Here is a 26,397-nt window from a genome sequence, read left to right on the forward strand (position 1 = left end):
CAGAGTAATATTAGAAAAATAGCACACAAATTGCAGTAGTGAAGCAAATGAGCACAGATGGACTTCTGCATTAGTTCCCCAGTTTTAAATCTTAATTCTTTTAGTGGCCTCAAGCCTTTCCTGTTTTGAACATATTTACTGATTAAGTATCCACAGACCTGAGGGATAAAGAATCTGAATATTCATAACTTTCAGTAATAAAATTTTCAACCTATTGGTTAATTTGTCATCTTGAGATCATGACCCTGTTTTTTTTTTGGCAAAGAAAACTGCCTCTCAGTATCTACACTGTCAAATATCAATTTTCAATCTTCGGAACAGCCAAGAAATACAGTCCATTTTACCTAACTTCTCCCCACTACATAGCCTTTTGTTCACAGAATCTGATGTACCCTTGTAAAGTAAATGCTTATATGTTTCAGACAACAATTTTCTAAGCCCACATAGGTGGAAATTTAATGAAAAACTTTTGCTGGTCACACTTAGTGAGCATACACTTTCATCACTACCCCTCTTACCCTTTTATAGTCCCTGATAATACCCTTTACAATCATTAGTGTCTTGTATGTGATACGAACAAAGAAGATATTGTTCACTTATGTTAACATTCCTTCCCACCTCCAGGGCAACATCTCTCAAACATAACTCAGAGAAACTTTGAGAACTATTACCTCATTTCCAGAGCTAACTTAACCCGTGCATACATCCCTATTAATTCTATTCAAAGAGGATAATCACTGCTCCAGTATAGTCCGATTATATACAGTACCTCAATATTACTTACGACAGAGGCAGAGTAGGAGAAGCCTCCTCCTGAAACAGATTCTTAAAACCAAAGAAGAATTTGCAACAGAAAATACTCTAGAGATATCGACACCTAATTAATACAAGCGACTACCTCTAACATTATTGCTAAACTCAGACTCACTGTTCTTTGGGAGGCATTAGTCTCATTTCCACCATCTTCACCAGACAGGTCTTGCAGCACAGTATTGACTCCTTTTGCCAAGTCTGACAGGCGACTCAACATGGTGGGAGCTGCATGAGAAGCAAAAAGACAAAATGTTAGGTCATTCCTCAAGGCAAATAATGTAAGAAGCAAATAATGATGTACCAGGAAGCCATGTTTCAGGTAAAAGAGGGTAGTGCAAAAAATACAGGAGAAGGATATTTGGCTTTTTATGCCTGTTCCACCATTAAATAAGATCACAGCCAATTCTTTTTCCCTTCCACTAGGACTACAATCCCTTGAATCCCTTAATTCTTTGCATCACATTGTTGTGTACTTATACACACTCAGTAACTTACTTTCTACAGTACTATCAGCTAATGATTTCAAAATATTGTTCACAATCTTGGCGATGAAACTACTGCTGAATGGTTCAACTGTTATTTTGAAACAATGACGCTGGAGTTTAGATGCCTTATCCAGCTGTAACATCAACTCTGTATCAACCCAACCATGCCTAGTAAGACATTCCTTATGTTTCAGCAAGGTAATCTCTTATTATTCTAAACTAAGCGTTCAGTGTAAATCTGTCCCACGACAAACTTAGTATCTCATGAGTCAATCTGCTGAAGATTCCCTCAATCATAAGTCTCACCTTTCCAAGGTAGGGAGATCAGATCTCAACATTTCAGTTTCAGGTAAGATGTCTCTAACTTTAATCTTCTCTCAATAAATATAATTTACTTCTTAATGCATACTGAATTTGCATAATGATTTTCAGTGATTTGTATAAAACACCCATCATCAATCGCTCACTACTTTAAAAATATTGTCGTTCTATTTTTTCCAACCAAAGCGGATACTCTCACTTTCTTTTACAGATTTTATTCCATCTCCCATGTCCTTACCTTGCCCTTTCTTCTCAGCCTATCTCTGAATTCTCTGCATTTTCCTTAGGGCAAAAATGCTACCATATTTTTAATCATCAACAAACCTGAAAATATTACACTGGAGCACTCATCAGCCTCATTGATGGAATTTGTGAACAAGCAAACTTCAGCACCTATTTCTACGGCAACTGAGAGATAGGCATGTGATCACAGGCCACAAATCCAAAAATGAACCATTATACTATTCCTCCCATCAACAAAACAATTTTGGAACCAGTTTATTGCTACCTTGTTTCAGTTTCACTAATTAATCCTTCATCATTACCATATACTACCTAAGTACCACACGCTCTAATTTTACATGTTGCACCTTATCCAGGGAGATCTGAAATTTCAAATCCACCACCACAATCAGTTCAACTTTATCTATTTGACAAGTTACAACCACAAACAATCCTAAAAGAATTTTTCCAATATGATTTCCCTTTCAGAAGTCCATGATCTTTCTGACCTATCGATTATTACTTTGCAAATGCCCTGTCATCATTTCCTTAACAACAGATTTTAGCATTTTCCCTGCTACAGACGTCAGGCAAAGCTGGAGATGAATGAGCGGCAACAGAATTATTTACGATGATCAAGGAAAAGAAGCATGGGATTGAGTCCAATTGACTTTTTAAAAAAGCCAACATTTAATTGGCCGAATGACTTAATTCTGTACTGAATCAATATGTAAGGTTGTAATTATGCATTTTCATATCCCAACCTTTTTTATGCCATGGACCAATCCCATTAAGCAAGGGACCTGTAGACCCCAGGTTGGGAATCCCTAATACAGAAAATGAAAAGTAGAAAAACAAGTAAGGATTTACTGAAGTACAGGCACATAACTTACGAAAGTGTGCATCTTCATGCACCTATTGACGGAACGGGTGGATAATACAGGGCCTTGGTGGAGGCCTTTGTCAAATGGTGAAAGCTGAATCATCTGCAGCTCAACACCAGTATGACAAAGGTGATGGTGATGGACTTTTAGGAAGACTAAGCCTGCATTGCTCCTTGTTACTACTGATGGTGAGGACGTGGATGTGGTGAGAACCTACAAGCACCTGGGGGTGCACCTGGATGACAGACTTGAGTGAAGCACCAACACAGAGGCTGTATACAAGAAGGTCCAGAGTCACCTCTACTTCTTGAGGAGACTGAGGTCCTTTGGAGTATGCAGGCCTCTCCTTCACATGTTCTAACAGTCTGTTGTCGCCAGTACAATCTTCTATGCAATGGTGTGCTGGGGCAATGGCATCAACATGGGTGATGCCAACAGGCTCAATAAACTTAGTAGAAAGGCTGGCTCTGTTATAGGAGTCAAATAGGACATACTGGAAGCTGTGGTAGAACAAAGGACCCTACGGAAAATCCTGGCAATTCTAGACAATGCCTCTCATCCTCTGCATGCCACCTTGGCTGAACAGAGAAGCACTTTTAGTAAGAGACTAGGACAACTGCGCTGCTCCAAAGAGCGTTATATGAGGTCATTCTTACCCTTGGCTATAATGAGTCAACCTATAGCCAGGGAAGTGATGATCTCCTCCTGTTAGACTGTTTGTGGGAACTTATTTTTTATTCTTTCTACTTCTCTTCTAATATTTGTTTATCTGTGCACTTGTAATGCTGCTGTGACACTGTAATTTCCTTTAGAATCAAGATAGTATCTATTGATCAAGATGAAAAAAAAACTCCTGGCAGCGTGTACTGTAATAGCATAAATCGGTAGGTTAATTGTGACTGAATGGACTATAAAAAAAAGTAGGAGAAAATTAAATGAAAGTGAGTGATTAAAATGGATAGAAAAGATCTCAAAGGTTAGGAGGAAGCTAGATGGGTTGAGGTGATAGATTTATTAGCATAGATGACTGTAGACTAATGTGTTAATTTTAAAAAGGAGATAGTAAGAGTTACAGAACAAATATATACCAATAAAAATAAACAACAGAAAATGTTAAAAAAAGGAATAAGAGGTAGCATGAGGTAATAATTTCAAAATTATAGTAAAAAATTACAATTTTCCTCAAATGTATCAGTAAAAAGAAAATCATTGGATGTGCAAATTACATGGATGACAAACAAAATTTAAGTATGAAATTTGTAGAGAGCAGGATATTGAATAAAAAAGGTTAAAATTGTGAAAGCAAGGGAAGGATGGAGAGCAATTTCTCAGAGATATCAAAATCACAGTATTGCTTTGTAATTAGGTTAGTAAAAAAATCTGACTTCTTGACAATGGATAATTGTAGTACTATAAATGAGAATAAGGAAATAGAAGAAATGCTAAGTACGTATCTAATCTGTCAGATTTTCTATAAATGAGGATACTTATCAAAAATTAAAAAGAGCAAAATAACAGCAAAGAATAAAATGATGGCATAGAAGGTTGATGCAGTCCAGGACCAGATAAATGGTTTTCATTTATTTTAGAGAAAGGAGGTATAACACTATAGATATGCTATTAGAAACCACAGGTCCATGAACCAGTCCTCATCAGGGATTCAGAAGTGGAGAGGGTCAGCAACATTACATTCCTCAGTGTTATCGTTTCAGAGGGTCTGCTCTGGGCCCAGCACATGTGCAAATATAAAGAAAGCACAGCAGTGCCTCTGTTTCCTTGGGAGTTTACGAAGATCAGCATGACACCTACAACTTTGACAAACTTCTATAGATATGTGGTGGAGAGTACATTGACTGGCTGCATCACAGCCTGATATGGAAACAGCAATGCCCTTGAACAAAAAAAAACTTACAAAAAGTAGTGGATACTGCCCAATCCATCTCTGGTAAAGCACTCCACCATGAGCACACCTACATAGAGCATTGTGGCAGGAAAACAGCATCTGCCATCAGGGCTTCTATCACCAAGGACATGCTCTTTTCTCACTGCTGCCATTAGGAAGAAGGTACAGGAGCCTCAGGACTCACCCACCAGATTCAGGAACAGTTATTATCCCTCACCCATCAGGCTCTTGAACCAAAGGGGCTAACTTCACCCAACATCACTTGACCCATCACTGAAAAGTTATCACACCCTATGAACTCACTTTCAAGAACTCGTTGTCTCATGTTCTCAATATTTATTGGTTATTTATTTCCTGATTTTTGTATTTGCACAGCTTGTTGTGTTTTGCACACTGATCGTACACCCAGTTGGTGCAGTCTTTTATTGACTCTATTACAGATATTGGATTTATTATATGTCTGCAAGAAAATGAATCACAGGGTTGTAATTGCTGACATATATGTACTTTGATAATAAATTTACTTTGAACTTATGATCTTCCTAAAGTAAAGGTGTGTCTAAATAGGGAGTGCCCCAAGCTCGTAACTCAGCAGGTTAGGTTGCAACCTTATAAAACTCTGGTTAGGCCACATTTGGGGTATTGCATACAGATCAGTTCACCCACTATAGAAAGGATGTTGAGACTTTGGAGAGAGTGCAGAAGAGGTTTACCAGGATGCTGCCTGGTTTAGAGGGGCTAGATCAATTTGGATTGTTGTCTCTGGAGTGTAGGAGGCTGAGGAGTGATCTGATAGAGGTTTACAAGATTATGAGAGGCATAGATAGAGTGGATAAAGAGCATCTGTTTCCTAGGGTTGAAATGTCAAACACCAGAAGGCATGCATTGAAAGAGAGAGGGGTAGGTTCAAGGGGGATGTGAGAGGTAAGTTTTTTTTTACTCAGAGTCATGGATGCCTGGAGTACGCTGCCTTATATGGTGGTAAACGCAAATACATGAGAGGCTTTTAAGAGATATTTGGATAGGCACATGGATGTAAGAAGATGGAGGAATATGGACATGGAGGGATTAGAGTTTGGATGTTTTTTAGCTGGTTTGGCACAACACTGTGGGCCAAATGGCCAGATCCTGTGCTATGTTCTATAGGAACTGTTACAGATAGCTACAGAAAATAACCAATATGAGTCATGGAAGGTTATCTTTACATATTACACAAGAACATTTAAGAAAAGGTTGGATAGGTTTTTGCATAGCAGTGGAATTAACTGTTATGAGGAAAAGGCAAGTAGGTGGAGATGAGTCTATGGCCAGATCAGCCATGATCTTATTGAATGGCAGAGCAGGCTCAACGGGACAGATGGCCTACTCCTGCTCCTATTTCTTATGTTCTTATGTTAATCCAGATGAAGATTATTATGTACAATTTTGATCACTACACCACAGGAGGGATATTGCAGCAACAGAAAGCATGTTCATTAACACATTACTTGGTGCAAGAGAACATATACACAAGCTACAGTTTGAAGGTCTAGGCACCTTTTGTAGAGCTATTTTAGACCATAAGGTATAGGAGCAGAACTAGGCCATTCAGCCCATCATGTCTGCCCCACCATTCTATCATAGCCGATCCCAGATCCCACTCAACTTCCTACACCTGCCTTCTCGCCATATCCTTTGAAGCCCTGACCGATCAGGAAGCAATCAAATTCTGCTTTAAATATACCCATGGACTTGGACTCCACCACAGTCTGTGGCAGAGCATTCCACAGATTCACTCGTTTTGGCTAAAAAAAAATTCTTCTTTACCTCTGTTCTAAAAGGTCGCCCCTCAATTTTGAAGCTGTGCTCTCTAATTCTGAATAACCCCACCATAGGAAACATTCTCTCCACATCCACCCTATCTGCCACTTTTTTGCCCATTCTTCCAACCTGTCCAATTCCTGCTGCAATCGCATTGCTTCCTACCAGTCCACTTGTCTTTCTATCATCCACAAACTTTGCCACAAAGCCATCAATTCTATTATCCAAATCACTGACAAACAATGTGAAAAGTAGTAGTCCCAATACTGACCCCTGAGGAACACCATTAGTCACTGGCAGCAAACCAGAAAAGGCTCCTCTTATTTGTTAGATAATAGGGAGTTATTTAATAGACATCTGGATATTATGAAGGAGCGCAACAGTAAAAAGACTACTTTCACTGATTGAAACTGAGGAAACATAAATCTAATATTAAATATAAAAGATTTTGTACTGAAGGCAGGATGAACTATTTTTATATGGAGGATTATAAGTGACTGCAATGCATCACTGTACAATGCATCAATGTTAGTGTCTAAGGTTAAGCCACAAATGAACTGTGAAACAACAAAGAAATCTACAGCACATTGTGGGCCAAAGGGCCTATAATGTCATGCAGACCATGTAACCTACTTGAGAAACTGCCTAGAATTTCCCTCCTGCATCGCCCTCTATTTTTCTAAGCTCCATGTACCTGTTTAAGAGTCTCTTAAAAGACCCTATTGCATCCCTCTCCACCACCATTGCCAGCAATGCATTCCATGCACTCACCACTCTCTGTGTGATACACCTACCCCTGACATCTCTTCTGTACCTACTTCCAAGCACCTTAAAACTATGCCCCCTCATGTTAGCCATTTCAGCCCTGGGAAAAAGCCTCTGGCTATCCACATAATCAGTGACTCTCATCATCTTATACATCTCTATCAGGTCACCTCTCATCCTCCTTCGCTCCAAGGAGAAATGGCCAAGTTCACCCAACCTATTCTCATAAGGCTCGCTCTCCAATCCAGGCAACATCCTTGTAAATTTCCTCTGCACTCTCTCTATAGTATCCACATCCTTCTGACAGTGAGGTGACCAGATCTGAACACTGTACTCCAAGTGGGGTCTGAACAAGGACTTATATAGCCGTAACATTACTTCACGGCTCTTGAACTCAATCGCACGGTTGATGAAGGCCAACACACCATATGCCTTATTAACAACACTGACAACCTGCGCAGCAGTTTTGAGTGTCCTATGGATACAGACGCCAAGATCTCTCTGATCCTCCACACTGGCAAGAGTCTTACTATTAATATTATATTCTGTCTTCAAATTTGAACTACCAAAATGAACCACTTCACACTTACCTGGGTTGAACTCCATCTGTTACTCCTCAGCCCAGTTCTGCATCCTACTGATGTCCCACTGTAACCTCTGACAACCTGCCAGACTATCCACGACGTCCCCAACCTTTGTGTCATCAGCCAACTTACTAACCTACCCTAACCAGACCACAATTTGTGCAGATTGGTGATAACATCTCCTCCTCGCTGACGATCAACACTGGTGCACCTCAGGATTGTGTGCTTAGCCCACTGCTCTACTCTCTCTCTACCCATGACTGTGTGGCTAGGCATAGCTCAAACACCATCTATAAATTTGCTGATAATATAACCATTGTTGGTAGAATCTCAGATGGAGACAAGAGGATGTACAGGAGCGAGATATGCCAACTAGTGGAGTGTTGTCACAGCAACAACCTGGCACTCAACGTCAGTAAGATGAAAGAGCCGAATGTGAACTTCAGGGAAAGGCAAGACAAAGGAACACATACCAATCCTCATAGAGGGATCAGAAGTGGAGAGAGTGAGCAGTTTCAAGTTCCTAGGTGTCAAGATCTCTGTAGACCTAACCTGGTCCCAACATATTGATGCAGTTATAAAGAAGGCAAGACAGCGACTATGCTTCATTAGGAGTCTGAAGAGATTTGACATGTCAACAAATACACTCAAAAACTTCTATAGATGTACCGTGGAGAGCATTTTGACAGGCTGCATCACTGTCTGGTTTTGTTGGAGGTGGGGAGGGCTACTGCACAGGACCAAAAGAAGCTGCAGAGGGTTGTAAATTTTGTCGTGTCCATCTTGGGTACTAGCCTACAAAGTACCCATGACATCTTCAAGAAGCAGTGTCTCAGAAAGGCAGCATCCATTATTAAGGACCTCCAGCACCCAGGGCATGCCCTTTTCTCACTGTTACCATCAGGTAGGAGGTACAGAAGCCTGAAGGCACACACTCAGCAATTCAGGAACAGCTTCTTCCCCTCTGCCATCCGATTCCTAAATGGACATTGAATCCGTGAACACTACTCACATTTTTAATATATATTATTTCTGTTTTTTTGCATGATTTTAATCTATTCAATATACATATACTATAATTGATTTACTTATTTATTATTCTTTTTTCTTCTTCTATATTATGTATTGCATTGAACTGCTGCTGCTGCGAAGTTAACAAATTGCATGACACATGCTGGCGATAATAAAACTGGTTCTCATTAGGCTATAGTTACTGAGTTATGAACATACAGTGCCTATAAAAGTATTCAAACCCCACCCGCCCCCCCAGAAATTTTCATGTCTTATTGCTTTACAGCATTGAATCACAGCAGATTTAATCTGGCTTTTTTTTGACACTGATCAACAGAGAGAGACTTACATGTCAAAGTGAAAGCATTTCTCTACAAATTGATCTAAATTAATTACAAATATAAAACACACAATAATTGATTACATTCACCCCCCTTTAATACGACAAATCAAATCATCACTGGTGCAGTCAATTGGTTTCAGAAGTCACATAATTATTTAAATGGAGATCACCTGCGTAAAGTCAAGGCGTTTCAATTGACTGTAAAAATGCGCATTATCTGGAAGGTCCAACTGCTGGTGAGTCAGTATGGTGGCAAAAAACTACACTATAAAGACAAAAAAACACTCCAAATAACTCTGTGAAAAGATTATTGAAAAGTACAAGTCAGGAGAAGGATATGAAAACATTTCCAAGTCGCTGAATATCCCTCAGAGTACAGTCAAGTCAGTCATCAAGAAATGGAAAGAACATGGCACAGCTGCAAATCTGCCTAGAGCAGGCCATCCTCAAAAACTGAGTGACCATGCAAGAAAGGGGCTTGTGAGGGAAGCCACCAAGACACCTATAACAACTCTGGAGGAGTTACAAGCTTCAGTGGATGAGATGGGAGAGACTGTGCATATAACTGTTGCCTGGGCGCTTCATCAGTTGCAGCTTATGGGAGAGCAGCAAAGAGAAAGCCACTGTTGAAAAAAGCTCACATGAAATCTTGGCTAGAGTCTGCCAGAAGGCATGTGGGAGACTCTGAAGTCAGCTAGAAAAAAGTACTATGGTCTGATGAAACCAAAATTGAGCTTCTTGGCCATCAGACTGAACGCTAAATCATCAAAAACACACCATTCCGACTGTGAAGCATAGTGGTGGCTGCATCGTACTGTGGGGATGCTTCACTGCAGCAGGCCCTGGAAGGCTTGTTAAGGTAGACAGTAAAATGAATGCAACAAAATACAGGGAAATCCTGGAGGAAAACCTGATGCACTCTGCAAGAGAACTGCAACTTGGGAGACAGTTGATTTTTCAGCAAGACAATGACTCCAAGCACAAAGCCAAAGCTACATGGGAATGGATTAAAAACAACAATGGCCAAGTCAGAATCCAGACCTCAATCTAATTGAGAATTTGTGCCTGGACTTGAAAAGGGCTGTTCACTCATGATCCCCATACAATCTGACAGGGCTTGAGCAGTTTTGTAAAGACTGGGGAAAAATTTCAGTGTCCAGATGTGCAAAGCTGATAGAGACCTAACCACACAGACTCAAGGCTGTAATTGCTGCCAAAGGTGCATTTACTAAATACATACTGACTTCGAGAGGTGAGTAATTCTGTAATCAATTATTTTGTGTTTAATAACTGTGATAGATTTAGACCAATTTGTAGAAATTTATTTTCACTTTGACACGAAATGTATTTTCCGTTGTTCAGTGTTAAAAAAAGCCAAATTAAATCCACTGTGATTCAATGTTATAAAACAATAAAACATGAAAACTTCCAAGGGGTGAATACTTTTTGTAGGCACTGCAGTTCTGACCTTCACTTGAAACATTAACACTATTTCTCCTTCCAGTGTTGCAAAGTATTTCAAGGATTTTTAGTTTTTAAACTTCGATTTCCAACATTTCATTATCACTGATTTCACTGCCACTTCTCTTCCAGGAATGCCCACCTGGCGGAAGCTTTGTCCTTCTCTGACTCTTTTGATTTGTCTTCACCTACCGCAGCTTACCTCCTCGCCATCTATGAATTGGGCAGCTCTGTAAACTGACAATTGTGGCTTCACCCTCCAATGGTTCTAGATCATCAGTTATAACATGAAGGAGTTCAACATTAAGGCCATGCCCTCTTCTTGCTGCTGCCATGGGGGAGGTATATGAGCCTTGGGTCCCACACCACCAAGTTCAGGAAATCCTTCGACCAGCAGGCTCCTGAACCAGTGTGGATAACTTCACTCAACACTGAACTGATGGACTCACTTTCAAGGATTCTATAACTCCTGTCCTCAATATTATTTATTTACTATCATTATCGTGTTTTAATTTGCACAATTTGTTTTCATTTGCACATTGGTTGTCAGTTTTTGTGAGTATTTTTGCATTGATTCTATTGTATTTCTTTGTTCTATGGTTCCTTAAGGTTGTCATAGCCGGAGGTGGTAATGGGGTCAAGTTCCCACTACATATCAAATGCTCCCAATGGCATATGCCTCAACTAGTCTCTGACAACCAAATCCAGCTCCAGGACTTCAGGTGTGGCTTAGCTATTAAGCCCGGCAGAACCTTTTCTACTGACAGGAGAAGGGACGAAAGCAGGTTACTGATGCCTTAAAACCAGTCGCTTCAGGCAGTTGGAGCTTGTTAGCCATGGTTGGCAGCTCATCTAGAAGAAAAACCCTGATCTCAAACCTCCACTGCCTTGCAGCTATACCCACTAATGGGGAAGACTTCAGGAGTAAACCCTAATGGGGAAAAATCCAGATGCTGGAGTCCCTAAGGCAGTCCTACATTGAGTTCAATGATGACTGGCATCTCCTGCGAAGTTGCTGATACCAAACTGTATCGGTCTCTGCCATTCCTCTGGGTTCATCAGATGCATGAAGAGAGGGAGCTTGCTACATGGACAACAGCTTGCTCTCCATATCGTACTGCCCAGGCTTGCGTATCTAGACAGCTAGGATGCAATAACTATGGTCAGCTCTGACCAATGGAAACCCTCTCCTCACATCACATTGTGAATGCCCACAAGAAAATGAACCTCAGAGTGGTATATGGTGACTTATATGTACTTCAATAATAAATTTACTTCCAACATAGAACAGTACAGCACAGTACAGACCCTTCAGCCCACTATGTTGTCTCAATCTAACCCTCCTCTCCCACATAGCCTTCCACTTGTCTTTCATCTATGTGCCTGTCTAAGATTCTTTCAAATGTCCTTAATGTATAAGCATCTACCACCACCGTTAGCGGCGCATTTCATACACCCACCACTCTATTTTAAAAAATCCACCTCACATATTACCTCACAACAACAGGGATTCTGCAGATGCTGGAAATTCAAGCAACACACATCAAAGTTGCTGATGAACGCAGCAGGCCAGGCAGCATCTCTAGGAAGAGGTACAGTCGACGTTTCAGGCCGAGACCCTTCGTCAGGACTAACTGAAGGAAGCGTTAGTAAGAGATTTGAAAGTGGGAGGGGGAGGGGAAGATCCAAAATGATAGGAGAAGACAGGAGGGGGAGGGATGGAGCCAAGAGCTGGACAGGTGATTGGCAAAAGGGATATGACAGGATCATGGGACAGGAGGCCCAGGGAGAAAGACGGGGTGGGGGGGACCCAGAGGATGGGCAAGAGGTATAGTCAGGGGGACAGAGGGAGAAAAAGGAGAGTGAGAGAAAGAATGTGTGTATAAAAATAAATAATACATGGGGTACGAGGGGGAGGTGGGGCATTAGCCAAAGTTAGAGAAGTCAATGTTCATGCCATCAGGTTGGAGGGTACCCAGACGGAATATGTTGAATATTAGTCCTGATGAAGGGTCTCGGCTTGAAGCATCAACTGTACCTCTTCCTAGAGATGCTGCCCGGCCTGCTGCGTTCACCAGCAACTTTGATGTGTGTTGCTCACATATCCCCTCCACATTTTGTTCCAATCATATTTGTATTAGCTATTTCTGCCCTTGGAAAAAGGTGCTGGTTGCCAACTGTATCTATGCCTCTCATCATCATGTATACCTCTAAGTCACCTCTCATCCCTCTCACTCCAAAAACAAAATCTCTAGCTTGTTCAACCTGTCCGCACAAGATATGCTCTCTAATCCAGGCAGTATCCTGGTAAGTGTCCTTCCACATCCTCCCTGTAATTAGGTGACCAGAACTGAACAAAATACTCCAAGTGTTGTCCAACCAGTTTTACAGAGTTGTAACATTATATTGGGATTGAGTTCAAGAGCCATAAGGTAATCTTTAACTCAATCTAACTAATGAAGGCCATCACACCATACACCTTAAAGGCCCACCAGTGCCTTTACTTCCTGAGAAAACTAAAGAAATTTGGCCGGTCCCCTAAAACCCTCACTAATTTTTATAGATGTACCGTAGAAAGCATTCTTCTAGGGTGCGTCAAAACCTGGTATGGAAGTTGTCCTGTCCAAGACCGAAAGAAGCTGCAGAAGATCGTGAACACAGCGCAGCACATCACACAAAGCAATCTTCCGTCTTTGGACTCACTTTACACCGCACGCTGTCGGAGCAGTGCTGCCAGGATAGTCAAGGACACGACCCAGCCAGCCAACACACTTTTCATCCCTCTTCCCTCCAGGAGAAGGCTCAGGAGCTTGAAGACTCGTACAGCCAGATTTGGGAACAGCTTCTTTCTAACTGTAATAAGACTGCTGAATGGATCCTGACCCGGATCTGGGCCGTACCGTCCAAATATCCGGACCTGCCTCTCGGTTGTTTGCGCTACCTTACTTCCCATTTTTCTATTTTCTATTTATGATTTATAATTTAAATTTTTAATATTTACTAATTTTAACTATTTTTAATATTTAATATTTGTCCTCCAGGGAGTGCGAAGCGCAGAATCAAATATCGCTGTGATGATTGTACGTTCTAGTACCAATTGTTTGGCGACTATAAAGTATAAAGTACAATAACCCCATCAACATCCATGGTAACCTTGAGAGATCTAAGGGCATGGATCCCAAGATCTTCCTGTTATTCCACACTGCTAAGAATCCCGCCATTCACCTGTTCTCTGCTTTGAAATTTGTTTTTCCAAAATTAATCATTTCACACTGTTTCAGGTTGAACTCCATCTGCCACTTCTCAGCCCAGCTCAACATCCTGTCAATAACTTGTTTTAACCTACAACTGTCCAGACTATCTGAAACTCTACCAACATTAATGTCATCTGCAAACTTACTAACCCACTTACTCGTCCAAGTCATTTATAAAGATCTCAAAGAGCAGGGGTCCCAAAACTGATGCTTGTGGAACATCACTAGTTGCTGCCGTCCAAGCAGAATACCCTCCATCTACTATGAACCTCTGCCTTCCATGGAGAAGCTAATTCTAAATCCACAGAGCCAAGTTTCCCAGGATCCCATTCCTTCTGTCTTTCTCAATGAGCCTACCATGTGGAACCTTGCCAAACACTTTACTAAAACCCACATACACTACATCCACCATTCTACCTTCATTAATTTGTTTTGTCACTTCCTCGAGGAACTCAATCAGGCTCGCAAGGCACAACTTGCCCCTCACAAAGACATTAGACTATCCCTAATCAGCAGCAGGAGGAGGAGCGAGGAGCTCGGGAGAGCACTGAGTGCTGGGAAGCAGCTGAGGAGCTGAGGTGAGTGTGCTTTAAAAGGAGCGTGGAGGGCAACTGAAGAGAGTGTTGATTAGTTGATTAGAGGGAGTGAGTACTTGAGATAATTGGCAGGGACAAAGGAGGGGTAACTGATGAGGAGCGGCCAGTGTGTGAGTGGCTCAGGGTAGGAGTGGAGCTTTGAGGCTTTGGGTCGAGAGGCTTTAGCGAGCAGAGGCTGAGGACGAGCTTGCTCCCAGAGAGTTAAGGCCGGGTAAGTTCCTGTAATTAATTTAATTAACTTAGGAGTAGGTAATGGAGGCAGCAGTTAGGGCAGTCAAGTGCTCCGTATGCAGTATGTGGGAAGTCAGGGACAGCACAATTGTCCCTGATGACTACATCTGTAATAGGTGCATCCAGCTGCAGCTCCTGACAAATCGAGTTAGGGAACTGGAGCTGGAGCTGGATGAACTTTGGATCATTGATGATGCAGAGGCAGAAATAGACAGGAGTTTCAGGGAGACAGTCAACCCTAAAAGTCAGGAGACAGGTAGCTGGGTGACTGTCAGGAGAGGGAAGGGGAATAGACAGAATGAGCAGAGCACCCCTGTGGCCGTTCCCATCAACAATAAGTATACCGTTTTGGATACTGTTGTTGGGGACGACCTACCAGGAACAAGTTGTAGTGGTCGCGTCTCTGGCACCGAGACTGGACCCTCAGCTCAGAAGGGAAGGAGGGAAAAGAGGAGAGCATAGTGAGAGGGGATTCAATAGCTAGGGGGACAGATCAGAGGTTCTATGGAAGAGATCGAGAATGCCGGATGGTCTGTTGCCTCCCTGGTGCCAGGGTCTGCAATACCTTGGATCGAGTTCTCGGTATTCTCAGGAGGGAGGGTGGGCAGCCAGATGTCGTGGTCCATGTAGGGACCAATGCCATGGATAGGAAGGAGGAGGAGGTCCTGCATAGAGAGTTTAGGGAGTTAGGTGCAAAGTTGAAAAACAGGACCTCCAGGGTTGCAATCTCAGGAATGTTACCTGTGCCACATGTTAATGAGGCTAGAAATGGGAAGATAATGCAGCAAAATACGTGGCTAAGGAAATGGTGCAGGAGGGAGGGCTTCATGTTTCTGGACAATTGGGCTTTGTTCCAGGGAAGGTGGCACCTGTTCCGACTGGATGGTTTTCACCTGAACTGGAGGGGGACTAACATCCTTGCAGGTAAATTTGCTAGTGCTGCTCCGGGGGGTTTAAACTAGGTTTGGAGGGGGAGGGGAACCAGAGTGTTAGAGCAGATAGTGAGGTGGAGGAGGATTGCATGTACAGACAGAAATCAAAGGTTTGTATGTGATAGAAATGTTCTCAGGTGCATCTACTTCAATGCAAGGAGTATTGTAGGTAAGGCAGATGAGTTTTAGGCGTGGATTGGCATGTGGGATTACGACATTATTGCTATTAGTGAGACTTGGTTGCAGGAGGGGCAGGACTGGCAGCTTAATGTTCTGGGGTTCTGTTGTTTCAGATGTGATAGAGGGGAAGGGATGAAAGGGGGAGGAGTGGCATTACTAGTCAGGGAAAATATCACAGCTGTGCGTAGACAGGACAGCCCAGAGGGCTCGTCTACAGAGGCCATATGGGTGGAGCTGAGGAACAGAAAAGGTGTGACCACACTAATAGGGTTGTATTATAGACCACTCAATAGTCAGAGAGAATTGGAGGAGCAAATCCGTAGAGAGGTAGCAGACCGATGTAAGAAACAATGTTGTAATAGTAGGGGATTTTAACTTTCCACATATTGACTGGGACTCCCACACTGTGAAAGGGTTAGATGGCTTGGAGTTTGTCAAATGTGTTCAGGAAAGTTTTTTAAATCAATATATAGAGGTACCAACCAGAGAGGATGCAATACTTGATCTCCTGTTAGGGAACCAGTCAGGTCAGGTGACAGAAGTATGTGTAGGTGAACATTTTGGGTCCAGTGACAATAATGTCATTAGTTTCAAATTAATTATGGATAAGGATAGGTCTGGTCCTCGAGTTGAGGTTCTAAATTGGAGAAGGGCCAATTTTGTGGAAATGAGAAAGGAAGAGTGGATTGGGATAAGTTGTTTTCTGGCAAGGATGTGTTTAGTAAGTGGAAGGCCTTCAAAGGCGAAATTTTGAGAGTGCAGAGTTTGCATGTTCCTGCCAGGATTAAAGGCAAAGTCAACAGGCATAGGGAACCTTGGTTTTCAAGGGATATTGGCGATCTGGTTAAAAAAAAAAGAGACAGGTGTATAACAGGTATAGGCAACAAGGAACAAATGAGGTACTTGAAGGGTATAGAAAATGTAAGAAAATACTGAAGGAGGAAATCAGGAAGGCAAAAAGAAGACATGAGGTTGCCTTGGCAGATAATGTGAAGGTAAACCCGAAGGGTTTCTACAAGTACATTAAGAGTAAAAGGATAGTAAGGGACAAAATTGGTCCCCTAGAAGATCAGAGTGGTCATCTACGTGTGGAGCCTCACGAGATGGGTGAGATCTTAAACACGCAAACACGAGGAATTCTGCAGATGTTGGAAATTCAAGCAACACACATCAAAGTTGCTGGTGAACACAGCAGGTCAGGCAGCATCTCTAGGAAGAGGTACAGTCGACGTTTCAGGCCGGGACCCTTTGTCAGGACTAACTGAAGAAAGAGCTAGTAAGAGATTTAAAAGTGGGAGGGGGAGGGGGAGGGGGAAGGGAAATCCAAAATGATAGGAGAAGACAGGAGGGGGAGGGATGTAGCCAAGAGCTGGACAGGTGATTGGCAAAAGGGATATGACAGGATCATGAGACGGGAGGCCTAGGGAGAAAGAAAGGGGGGGGAACCCAGAGGATGGGCAACGGGTATAGTCAGAGGGACAGAGGGAGAAAAAGGAGAGTGAGAGAAAGAATGTGTGTATATAAATAACAGATGGCGTACGAGGGGGAGGTGGGGCATTAGCGGAAGTTAGAGAAGTCAATGTTCATGCCATCAGGTTGGAGGCTACCCAGACGGAATGTAAGGTGTTGTTCCTCCAAACTGAGTGTGGCTTCATCTTTCCAGTAGAGGAGGCCGTGGATAGACATGTCAGAATGGGAAGAGGTTGTGGAATTAAAATGTGTGGCCACTGGGAGATCCTGCTTTCTCTGGTGGACAGAGCGTAGGTGTTCAGCGAATTGATCTCCCAGTCTGTGTCCGGTCTTGCCAATATATAGAAGGCCACATCGGGAGCACCGGACGCAGTATATCACCCTAGCCGACTCACAGGTGAAGTGTCGCCTCACCTGGAAGGACTGTCTGGGGCCTTGAATGGTATTGAGGGAGGAAGTGTAAGGGCATGTGTAGCACTTGTTCCGCTTACAAGGATAAGTGCCAGGAGGGAGATCAGTGGGGAGGGATGGGGGGGACAAATGGACAAGGGAGTCGCGTAGGGAGCGATCCTTGCAGAAAGCGGGGGGGGGGGGAGGGAAAGATGAGCTTAGTGGTGGGATCCTGCTGGAGGTGGCGGAAGTTACGGAGAATAATATGTTGGACCCGGAGGCTGGTGGGGTGGTAGGTGAGGACCAGGGAAACCCTTTTCCTAGTGGGGTGGCGGGAGGGTGGAGTGAGAGCAGATGTGAATCTGCTCTCACTCCATCTTAAACAGTTGTTTTGCATCAGTATTTACTTAGGAAACTGGCATAGCGTATATGGAAGGAAGGGAAACAAGCAGTAGTGTCATGGAACATATAGCGATTAAAGAGGAGGAGGTGCTTGCTGCCTTACAGCGAATAAAGGTAGATAAATCCACCAGGCCTGATATGATATTTCCTCGGACCTTGAGAGAGACTAGTGTAGAAATTGCAGGGGCCCTGGCAGAAATATTTAAAATGTCCTTAGCCACGGGTGCAGTGCCGGAGGATTGGAGGGTAACTCATGTTGTTCCAATGTTTAAAAAAGGCTCCAAAAGTAAACCAGGTAATTACAGGCCAGTGAGCCTGACATCAGTAGTAGGTAAATTATTGGAAGGTGTTCTGAGAGATCGGACATACAAGTATTTGGACAGCCAAGGGCTGATTAGGGATAGTCAGCACGGCTTTGTGTGTGGTAGATCATGATTAACGAATCTTGTCGAGTTTTTTGAGGAGGTTACCAAGAAAGTAGATGAAGGAAAGGCTGTGGATGTTGTCTACATGGACTTTAGTAAGGCTTTTGACAAGGTCCCACGTGGGAGGTTAGTTCAGAAGGTTCAGACGCTGGGTATCCATGGAGAGGTTGTAAACTGGATTTGAAATTGGCTGTGTGGGAAAAGAGAGCGTGGCAGTGGATCCCTGTGACTAGTGGTGTGCCTCAGGGATCTGTGCTGGGACCACTGTTATATGTTGTCTATACCAATGATCCAGATGATAATGTGGTAAATTGGATCAGCAAGTTTGCTGATGACACTAAGATTGGAGGCATTGCCGAGAGCAAGGAAGGCTTTCGAAGCTTGCAAAGGGATCTGGACCAACTGGAAAAATGGGCCAGAAAATGACAGATGGAATTTAATGCAGACAAGTGTGAGGTGTTGCATTTTGGAAGGACAAATCAAGGTAGGACATACACAGTAAATGGTAGGGCACTGAGGAGTGCGGAGGAACAAAGGGATCTGGGAGTACAGATACATAATTCCCTGAAAGTGGCATCACAGGTAGACAGGATTGTAAAGAAAGCTTTTGGCATCCTGGCATTCATAAATCAAAGTATTGTCCACCAGAAAAAGCAGAGAAAATATTGTCCGCTCTGTCCGCCACAGAAAGCAGGATCTCCCAGTGGCCACACATTTTAATTCCGCGTCCCATTCCCATTCTGATATGTCTATCCATGGCCTCCTCACCTGTCAAGATGAAGCCACACTCAGGTTGGAGGAACAACACCTTATATTCTGTCTGGGTAATCTCCAACCTGATGGCATGAACATTGACTTCTCTAACTTCTGTTAATGCCCCACCTCCCCCTCGTACCCCATCTCTAATTTATTTATTTATTTATTATTCTCTCTTCTCCCCCCCCCCCCTTTTTCTCTCTCTGTCCCTCTCACAATAACTCCTTGTGTGCTCTCCATCTTCCTCTGGTTCCATCTTTCACCATTTAAATAATAATCTGCTCTTCTATTATTCCTAACAAAGTGGATGATTTTCTACTCAAAAAAATTACTTAAAATTTAAGAGATAAATATGAAACATTTTTGAATATTTGGCGCCTTTATTTACAAAAGATAGGATGGCATATTTAGTTGCTCCGATGATAAAGATCTTGATCCCTTGGGGAAGGTAATAAATAAATATACTAAATTTATTTTGAATCCCATGGAGCATGTGGAAACCTTCCAATATCCAGGCAGTTCTTTCTTTTTCTTCTTTCTTTCTTTCTTTTTTTTTCAGGTAGGAGTATATATCGGGGGGGAAGGGTTAAGGGGAGGGGGGAGGGTAGACATTATGTTTTCATGTATTCACTTTTTAAAATTATATTTTTTAAAAAAATTGGCTTACAGGAAGAAAGCAGAGGGTAGTAGTGGAAGGAAGGTATTCTGCTTGGAGGTCGGTGACTAGTGGAGTGCCGCAAGGATCTGTCCTGGGGCCCCTGACTTGCCTGGAATGACTTGCCAGGGATGGTGGTGGAGGCTAAAACATTAGGGGTATTTAAGAGCCTCTTGGACAGGCACATGGATAAAAGAAAAATAGAGGGTTACGAGGTAGTGTGGGTTTAGTACTTTTTTTTTAGGAATATATAGGTCGGCACAACATCGAGGGCTGAAGGGCCTGTACAGTGCTACAGTATTCTAGTGTCTAGAAGTTCCATGTCTCTTGTCATTCATAGTTCCTTTACCCTACCATCTTTTCCCCACCCCAGTGGGACAAACCTATCCAGAACCCCATGCAAGTGCTCCCTAAACTATCTCCACATTTCCCCAACTACATCTGTTCCCAATTTGTAATAAAAGCAAATTGTACAGAGGATGTGGAGCGTCTGCAGAGGGATTTAGATAGGTTAAGTGAGTGGACCAAGGTCTGGCAGATGGAATACAACGTTGGTAAATGCGAGATCATCCACTTTGGAAGGAATAACAGAAGAGCAGATTATTATTTAAATGGTGAAAGATTGCAGCATGCTGTTGTGCAGAGGGACTTGAAAGTGCTTGTTCCTGAATCGCAAAAAGTTGGCTTGCAGGTGCAACAAGTTATTAAGAAGGCAAACGAATGTTGGCCTTCATTGCGAGAGAGATTGAATTCAAGAGCAGGAAGGTCATGCTGCAACTATACAGGGTACTGGTGAGGCTGCACCTGGAGTACTGTGTGCAGTTCTGTCTTCATACTTGAGGAAGGATATACTGGCTTTGGAGGCAGTGCAGAGGAGGTTGACCAGGTTGATTCCAGGGATGAAGGGGTTAACCTATGGGGAGAGATTGAGTCTCCTGGGACTATACTCTCTGGAGTTCAGAAGAATAAGAGGGGATCTTATAGAAACATGCAACATTTTGAAAAGGTTAGATAAGACAGAAGTAGGAAAGTTGTTTCCATTGGTAGGTGAGACTAGAACTAGGGGACATTGCCTCAAGATTCAGGGGAGAAGATTTAGGACGGAGATGAGGAGAAACTGTTTTTCCCCAGAGAGTGGTGAATCTGTGGAATTCTCTGCCCAGGAGAGCAGTTGAGACTTCCTCTCTAAATATATTTAAGAAACTGTTAGATAGGTTTTTACGTAGTAAGGGAATTAAGGGTTATGGGGAAAAGGCAGGTAGATGGAGCTGAGGTTGCAGACAGACCAGCCATGATCTTATTGAATGGCGGGACAGGCTTGGTGGGCTGGATGGCCTACTCCTGCTCCTATTTCTTATGTAATCCAAGTTCCTGCCTAATAGCATCATAATTCGCCCTTCCCCGATCAAATAATTTTCCATACTATCTGCTCCTATCCCTATCCAAGGCTATGACAAAGGTCAGTGAACTGTGGTCAATGTCTCCAAAATGCTCATTCCACCAAGACATCTGTCATTTGACTGGGTTCATTACCTAGAAGCAGATTCAGTACAGCCTCTGTTCTAGTCAACCTAGCCACATAGACACCTCATCTAAACCTTTTTCACTAAAGAGGTGCCAAACAATATTAGACCAGTTGAAGTCACCCATGACAACAACAACTGTTATTTCTGCACCCTTCCAAAATCTGCCTCTTAATGTGCTTCTGTGTCCTGCTGCTATATGTGGTGGGTGGCAATCTACAGAATACTCCCTTGAGTGATTCCTCCCTTCCTGTTTGTGACTTCCACCTACAATAACTCAGTAGATGATCCCTCCAAGATGTACTCCCTTTCTCAGCTGTGATACTATCCCTGATAAGCAATGCCACTATCTCAATTACTTCCCTGTCCCTGACCCTTTTGAAACGTCTAAACCCTGGAAAATCCAGAGCTAATTCTGCCCTTGAGCCAACCAAGGCCAAAATGTCAAAATTCCATGTACTGATCCATATTCTGAGACCTGGGGTTCCCAGCCTGGGTTCCACAGACCCCTTGCTTAATGGGTCCATGGCATAAACCCCTGCTCTGAGTTCACCACCCCTGCTCCTAATGCTTGTCAGATTAAAGTAGACATTTCAACTGCTTTTAAGCTTTTTTGCCCTCTACATTGCCTATCTTTCCTCATAGTGTCTCTGCACACTGCATCTACCTTTACAGCAAATGCTCCATCATCTGACCTATCACTCTGGTTCCCATTCCCTTGCAAATCTAGATTAAATCCCCCATAACAGTTCTACCAAACCTGCCCACAAGGACATTGGTCCCCCTCAGGTTCAGGTATAACCCATCCCTTTTGTACAGGTCATACCTTCCCCAGAAGGGATCCCAGTGATCCACAAATCTGAAACCCTGCTCCCTGCACCAATTCTTCAGCCACACATTCATCTGCCATATCATCCATTCTTACCCTCACTGGCACAGGGCGTAGGCATCAATCCAGAAATTACTACCCCGGAGGTCCCACTCTTTGGTTTCCTACCTCCCAATATTCACTCTTCAGAACTTCCTCTTTCCCTACCTATGTTGCTGGAATCAATGTGTACCACGACTTCTAGCTGCTCACCATCTCCCTTAAGAATACTATGACCCGATATGAGATATCGCTTTACCCTTGTACCTGGGAGGCAACATACCATCCAGGAGTTTCTTTCACACTTACAAAATCTCCTGCCTGTTCCAATAACTACAGAATCCCCTATCCCCACCACTGTCCTCTTTCCTCCCCTTCACTTCCCTTCTGCTGCTAGAGCCAGAACCCGTACCAGAGACCTAGTTGCTGTGGCTTTCCCCTGGTAGGTCATCCCCGCTAGCAGTATATTTGTTATTAAAGGCTACAGGGCTGAACTGAACTGTCTGCCTATTCCCATTCCCTTTCCCTCTCCCTCTCCTGATAGTCACCAGTTTTATGCATTCCTTCCCTATCTCTCTGCAATTCAAATTAACTTGTTTTTCTTGTTTTCCAATTATGATGACGGGTCTTTGACCTTGTTTCTATTTTCACAGATTTTGCCTGACTGGCTAAATGTTAACAGCATTTGATTTTCGTTCTGGAGAAAGAGGGGGAGAGAGATTGGGGGTGGAAGAAAAATTTTGGAAGAATGGAACTCTAACAGATAGATACTTAGTTTTCTGAAACACAAATAGGTAACTCCGTTTCTTCCAAAAAAGTAAATAACTACTTATGTCATGAAAATCTTTAAAAAATTATAAATAAACTAACAACTGTCAATATGGGTTGTTTGCATGTTACATACATAAATACTCTACACATTAGCTATAACCTGGCTATCGCTACCCAAGGAAGTTACTGGGATAAATACTTTAGCCCAAAACATTCATAAAGATAAATATGAGAAAAGAAATTCAAAGTATGCTAGAGGACTGAGGCAATGTAGACAGAATGGAAGGCGACATGTAGAATATAAAGACCATTGGTTAATTAGGTTGCTGTACTGTAAATTCAGTATAATTTGCTCAACTGGAAAGAAAAGGGGCAGCAACAGCATAATGAGCATTAGCACTCAGGTTTTAGCACACATTGCTGAAGCACTAATCAATTCTTTCCTCTCTCAAACTCTGGTTTTAAGTTAACTATCCAAGTTATTTAGACAAGTGAAAGCTGGCAGCAGGGTCCAGCTTTTCAGTTATATTTTAAACACACTCTCAAACACATGAAAGACCAGCACAGATGTACACAAAACTGAATTGGGTCTGTTTCCAGGGATAGTACTGGAAATTCTCCAGATGTCAATAAATGCCAGCAATAAGACAAAGTGCAACTCTGGGCAAGTGATTTACTGTAGCTTACAGAACAAATCAAGTACCTATACCTATAGCATGCATTGGAGACAGATCTCTAACAACTACATTTCCCAATAAACAGTCACTATACTTTCTGAATTAGACAATTTTATACACCAGCTATTATTTAGTCATAGCACACCTCAGAACAGAAATGGGCCCTTCAGCTCATCTAACCTGTGCCTAGTCTCATCAGCCTGCACCTGAACCACTTAAAGAATCAGCTCTCCAAGACTCACCCATCCATGTGCTTAGAAACATTGAAAACCTATAGCACAATACAGGCCCTTCGGCCCACAATGCTGTGCCAAACATGTACTTACTTTAGAAATTACCTAAGGTTACCTGAGCCCACTATTTTTCTAAGCTCCATGTACCTATCCAGAAGCCTCTTAAAAGACCTTATTGTATCCGCAAAGACCCTATTGCATCCGCTTATCCAAGTTTCTCTTGTATGTTAAAATCAAACCCACATCCACCACTTCTGCTAGCAGCTCATTTCACACTCTCACCACACTCCACCTTTCCCTTTCAACTTAAGTCCTCGAAAAGAATTCTACTAAAAGAATGATACAGTACAGAAGGAAGTCATTTGTTTATGCACCAATATCAACCTTAACATAGGAAAGCAAAAACATCCAAACTACTTTTCATATGTTTTACAACTATGCAGCCTGCTAGACTTGGTCAGAGAAGATTAAGAACCTGCTTAATACTTTGATAGTGGAACCATCTCTAGGGACAAATTATTTTTTTTAAAATGATAAATAACAGCAGCAGTACATTATTCAAACCCCTCTGCCTCCTCTACCATTCAATAACATCATGCCTGGTCTTTTATATCACTGCCATTTCGTTGCACTGACCTCATATCATTGATTCCTTTCAATCTAAAAAGATATTGATTTGTCCTGAGTATACTCAGCAACTGGGCTTCCACAATCCTCTTGTGCAGAGAATTCTATGGAATCACTATCCTTTAGATCAGGGGTTCCCAACCATTTTTTTACACCATGGACAAATACCATTATGCAAGGGTTCGGTGAATCCCAGGATGGGAACCCCTGCTTTTCCTTTTCAACTATTCTGAATGACGCATCCTTTATATTGAGACTGTAAAGGCTGATTTATACTTGTGCGTCAAATGTACGCCGTAGGTACCGCGTATCCTATGCCAAACCCTATGCTGTAGGGTGACGTGCACCTCCCAAAAATGTAACTCACGCGTCGCGGCGACGCAGACTGCAGAAACTGTGATTGGTCCACTTGGTAGCATCGTATTTCCTCATACGCATTTCTGGTTGCTTTTCTCCACCACGTCTGTATGCTGATGCAAAATAAGTGGTTGGAGACGATGAACCAAATTGCCAAGTCTACCTGCCGACATCCGAAAATATTTGAAATGCATTCCCTCGTCCATGTCCCTCACAAAGAAACTCAACACAGTGGTGTTTTGGCGGTGAATTGCAGAGCGACACAGACACAACTACGCATGCTCCCTACAGCGTAGGGCTACGCAAAAGTATAAATCAGGCCTACGGCGTAGCCCATACACAAAAGTATAAATCAGCCTTAACTCCTAGATTTAGACATTACTGTGATTAACACTACACTGCCAGGGCAAACCAGAAACCATTGCTGACTGCAAAGGTTCATGCTCTGCTGAGCAATTGGAATGCTGCCTTCAGATTGGGCGACAGGACGACTCTAAAGTCAGCAAGAGCCATGCTTTCTCGTGGCATCAGAAAAGCAAAGAGGACATGCAGTCCTCTTTTATTGTCATTTAGTAATGCATGCATTAAGAAATGAAACAATATTCCTCCTGTGTGATATCACAGACCAAGACTGAAAAACTAACAAAAACCACATAATTATAGCATATAGTAACAATAGTGTAAACAATACCATAACTTGATGAAGAATAGGCCATGGCACAGTAAAAAAGTTCAAAGTCTCTCAAAAGTCCCACATCTCATGCAGACGGGAGAAGGAAGAAAACTCTCCCTGCCATGCCCGACCACAGTCCAACGCCGAGTCGTCCGAAAACTTCGAGCTCAGATCAGCCCTCCGACACCGAGTACTGAGTACCGAGTACCGAGTACCATCTCTGCCGAACGCTTTGACCCCAGCCTCGGTCACCAGCAGCAGGCAAAGCCGGGGATTTTGGGACCTTCCCTCCGGAGATTCTCAATCGCACAGTAGCAGCGGCAGCGAACCAGGCATTTCAGAAATTTCTCCAGATGTTCCTCTGTGCTTCTCACGTCTGTCTCCATCAAATCAGAACTGTGAACAGTATCCTACTTACAAATACAATATTTCACTGGAGAGCTGCCTGCACTGTGTCGTGCTGCCATCTTCTCCTCCCGCCTTATGTCAAGGTATACAAACCATAACAGATTATAAGTCCACACTAGTGTCAACGACAGCAATGCTTCCTTTCCTGATGAGATGAATGCCTTCCTTCCACAATTGGATGCAATGAATGATGCGACATTGAGGAATGTCCCCTCTTCCCCTAAGGGACAGGCACCCTGGTTGGCTGCAGCGGAGGTAAGGAGGATCTTAGCCACGTAAAACCCACGCAAAGTTGTGCGGCTGACAACATACCTGGTCAGGTGCCAAGGGTCTGTGTGGCCCAGCTAACAGAGATCTTACTGAAAATCTTTAATATC

General features: G+C 42.8%; 1 protein-coding gene across 1 annotated transcript in view; it reads right to left on the reverse strand.

Annotated features, from left to right (window-relative positions):
- LOC140186876 (golgin subfamily B member 1-like) overlaps nucleotides 1-26,397 on the reverse strand; it is a 109,552-nt gene that overhangs the window by 78,078 nt on the left and 5,077 nt on the right. Inside the window, exon 2 of the mRNA XM_072241581.1 lies at nucleotides 929-1,038. Within this exon, the coding sequence (XP_072097682.1) occupies nucleotides 929-1,030 (102 nt within the window). The 5' untranslated portion in view covers nucleotides 1,031-1,038. The remainder of the gene's footprint in view (nucleotides 1-928; nucleotides 1,039-26,397) is intronic.

Source organism: Mobula birostris, chromosome 23, assembly GCF_030028105.1.
Source record: "Mobula birostris isolate sMobBir1 chromosome 23, sMobBir1.hap1, whole genome shotgun sequence".
NCBI lineage: Eukaryota > Metazoa > Chordata > Chondrichthyes > Myliobatiformes > Myliobatidae > Mobula > Mobula birostris.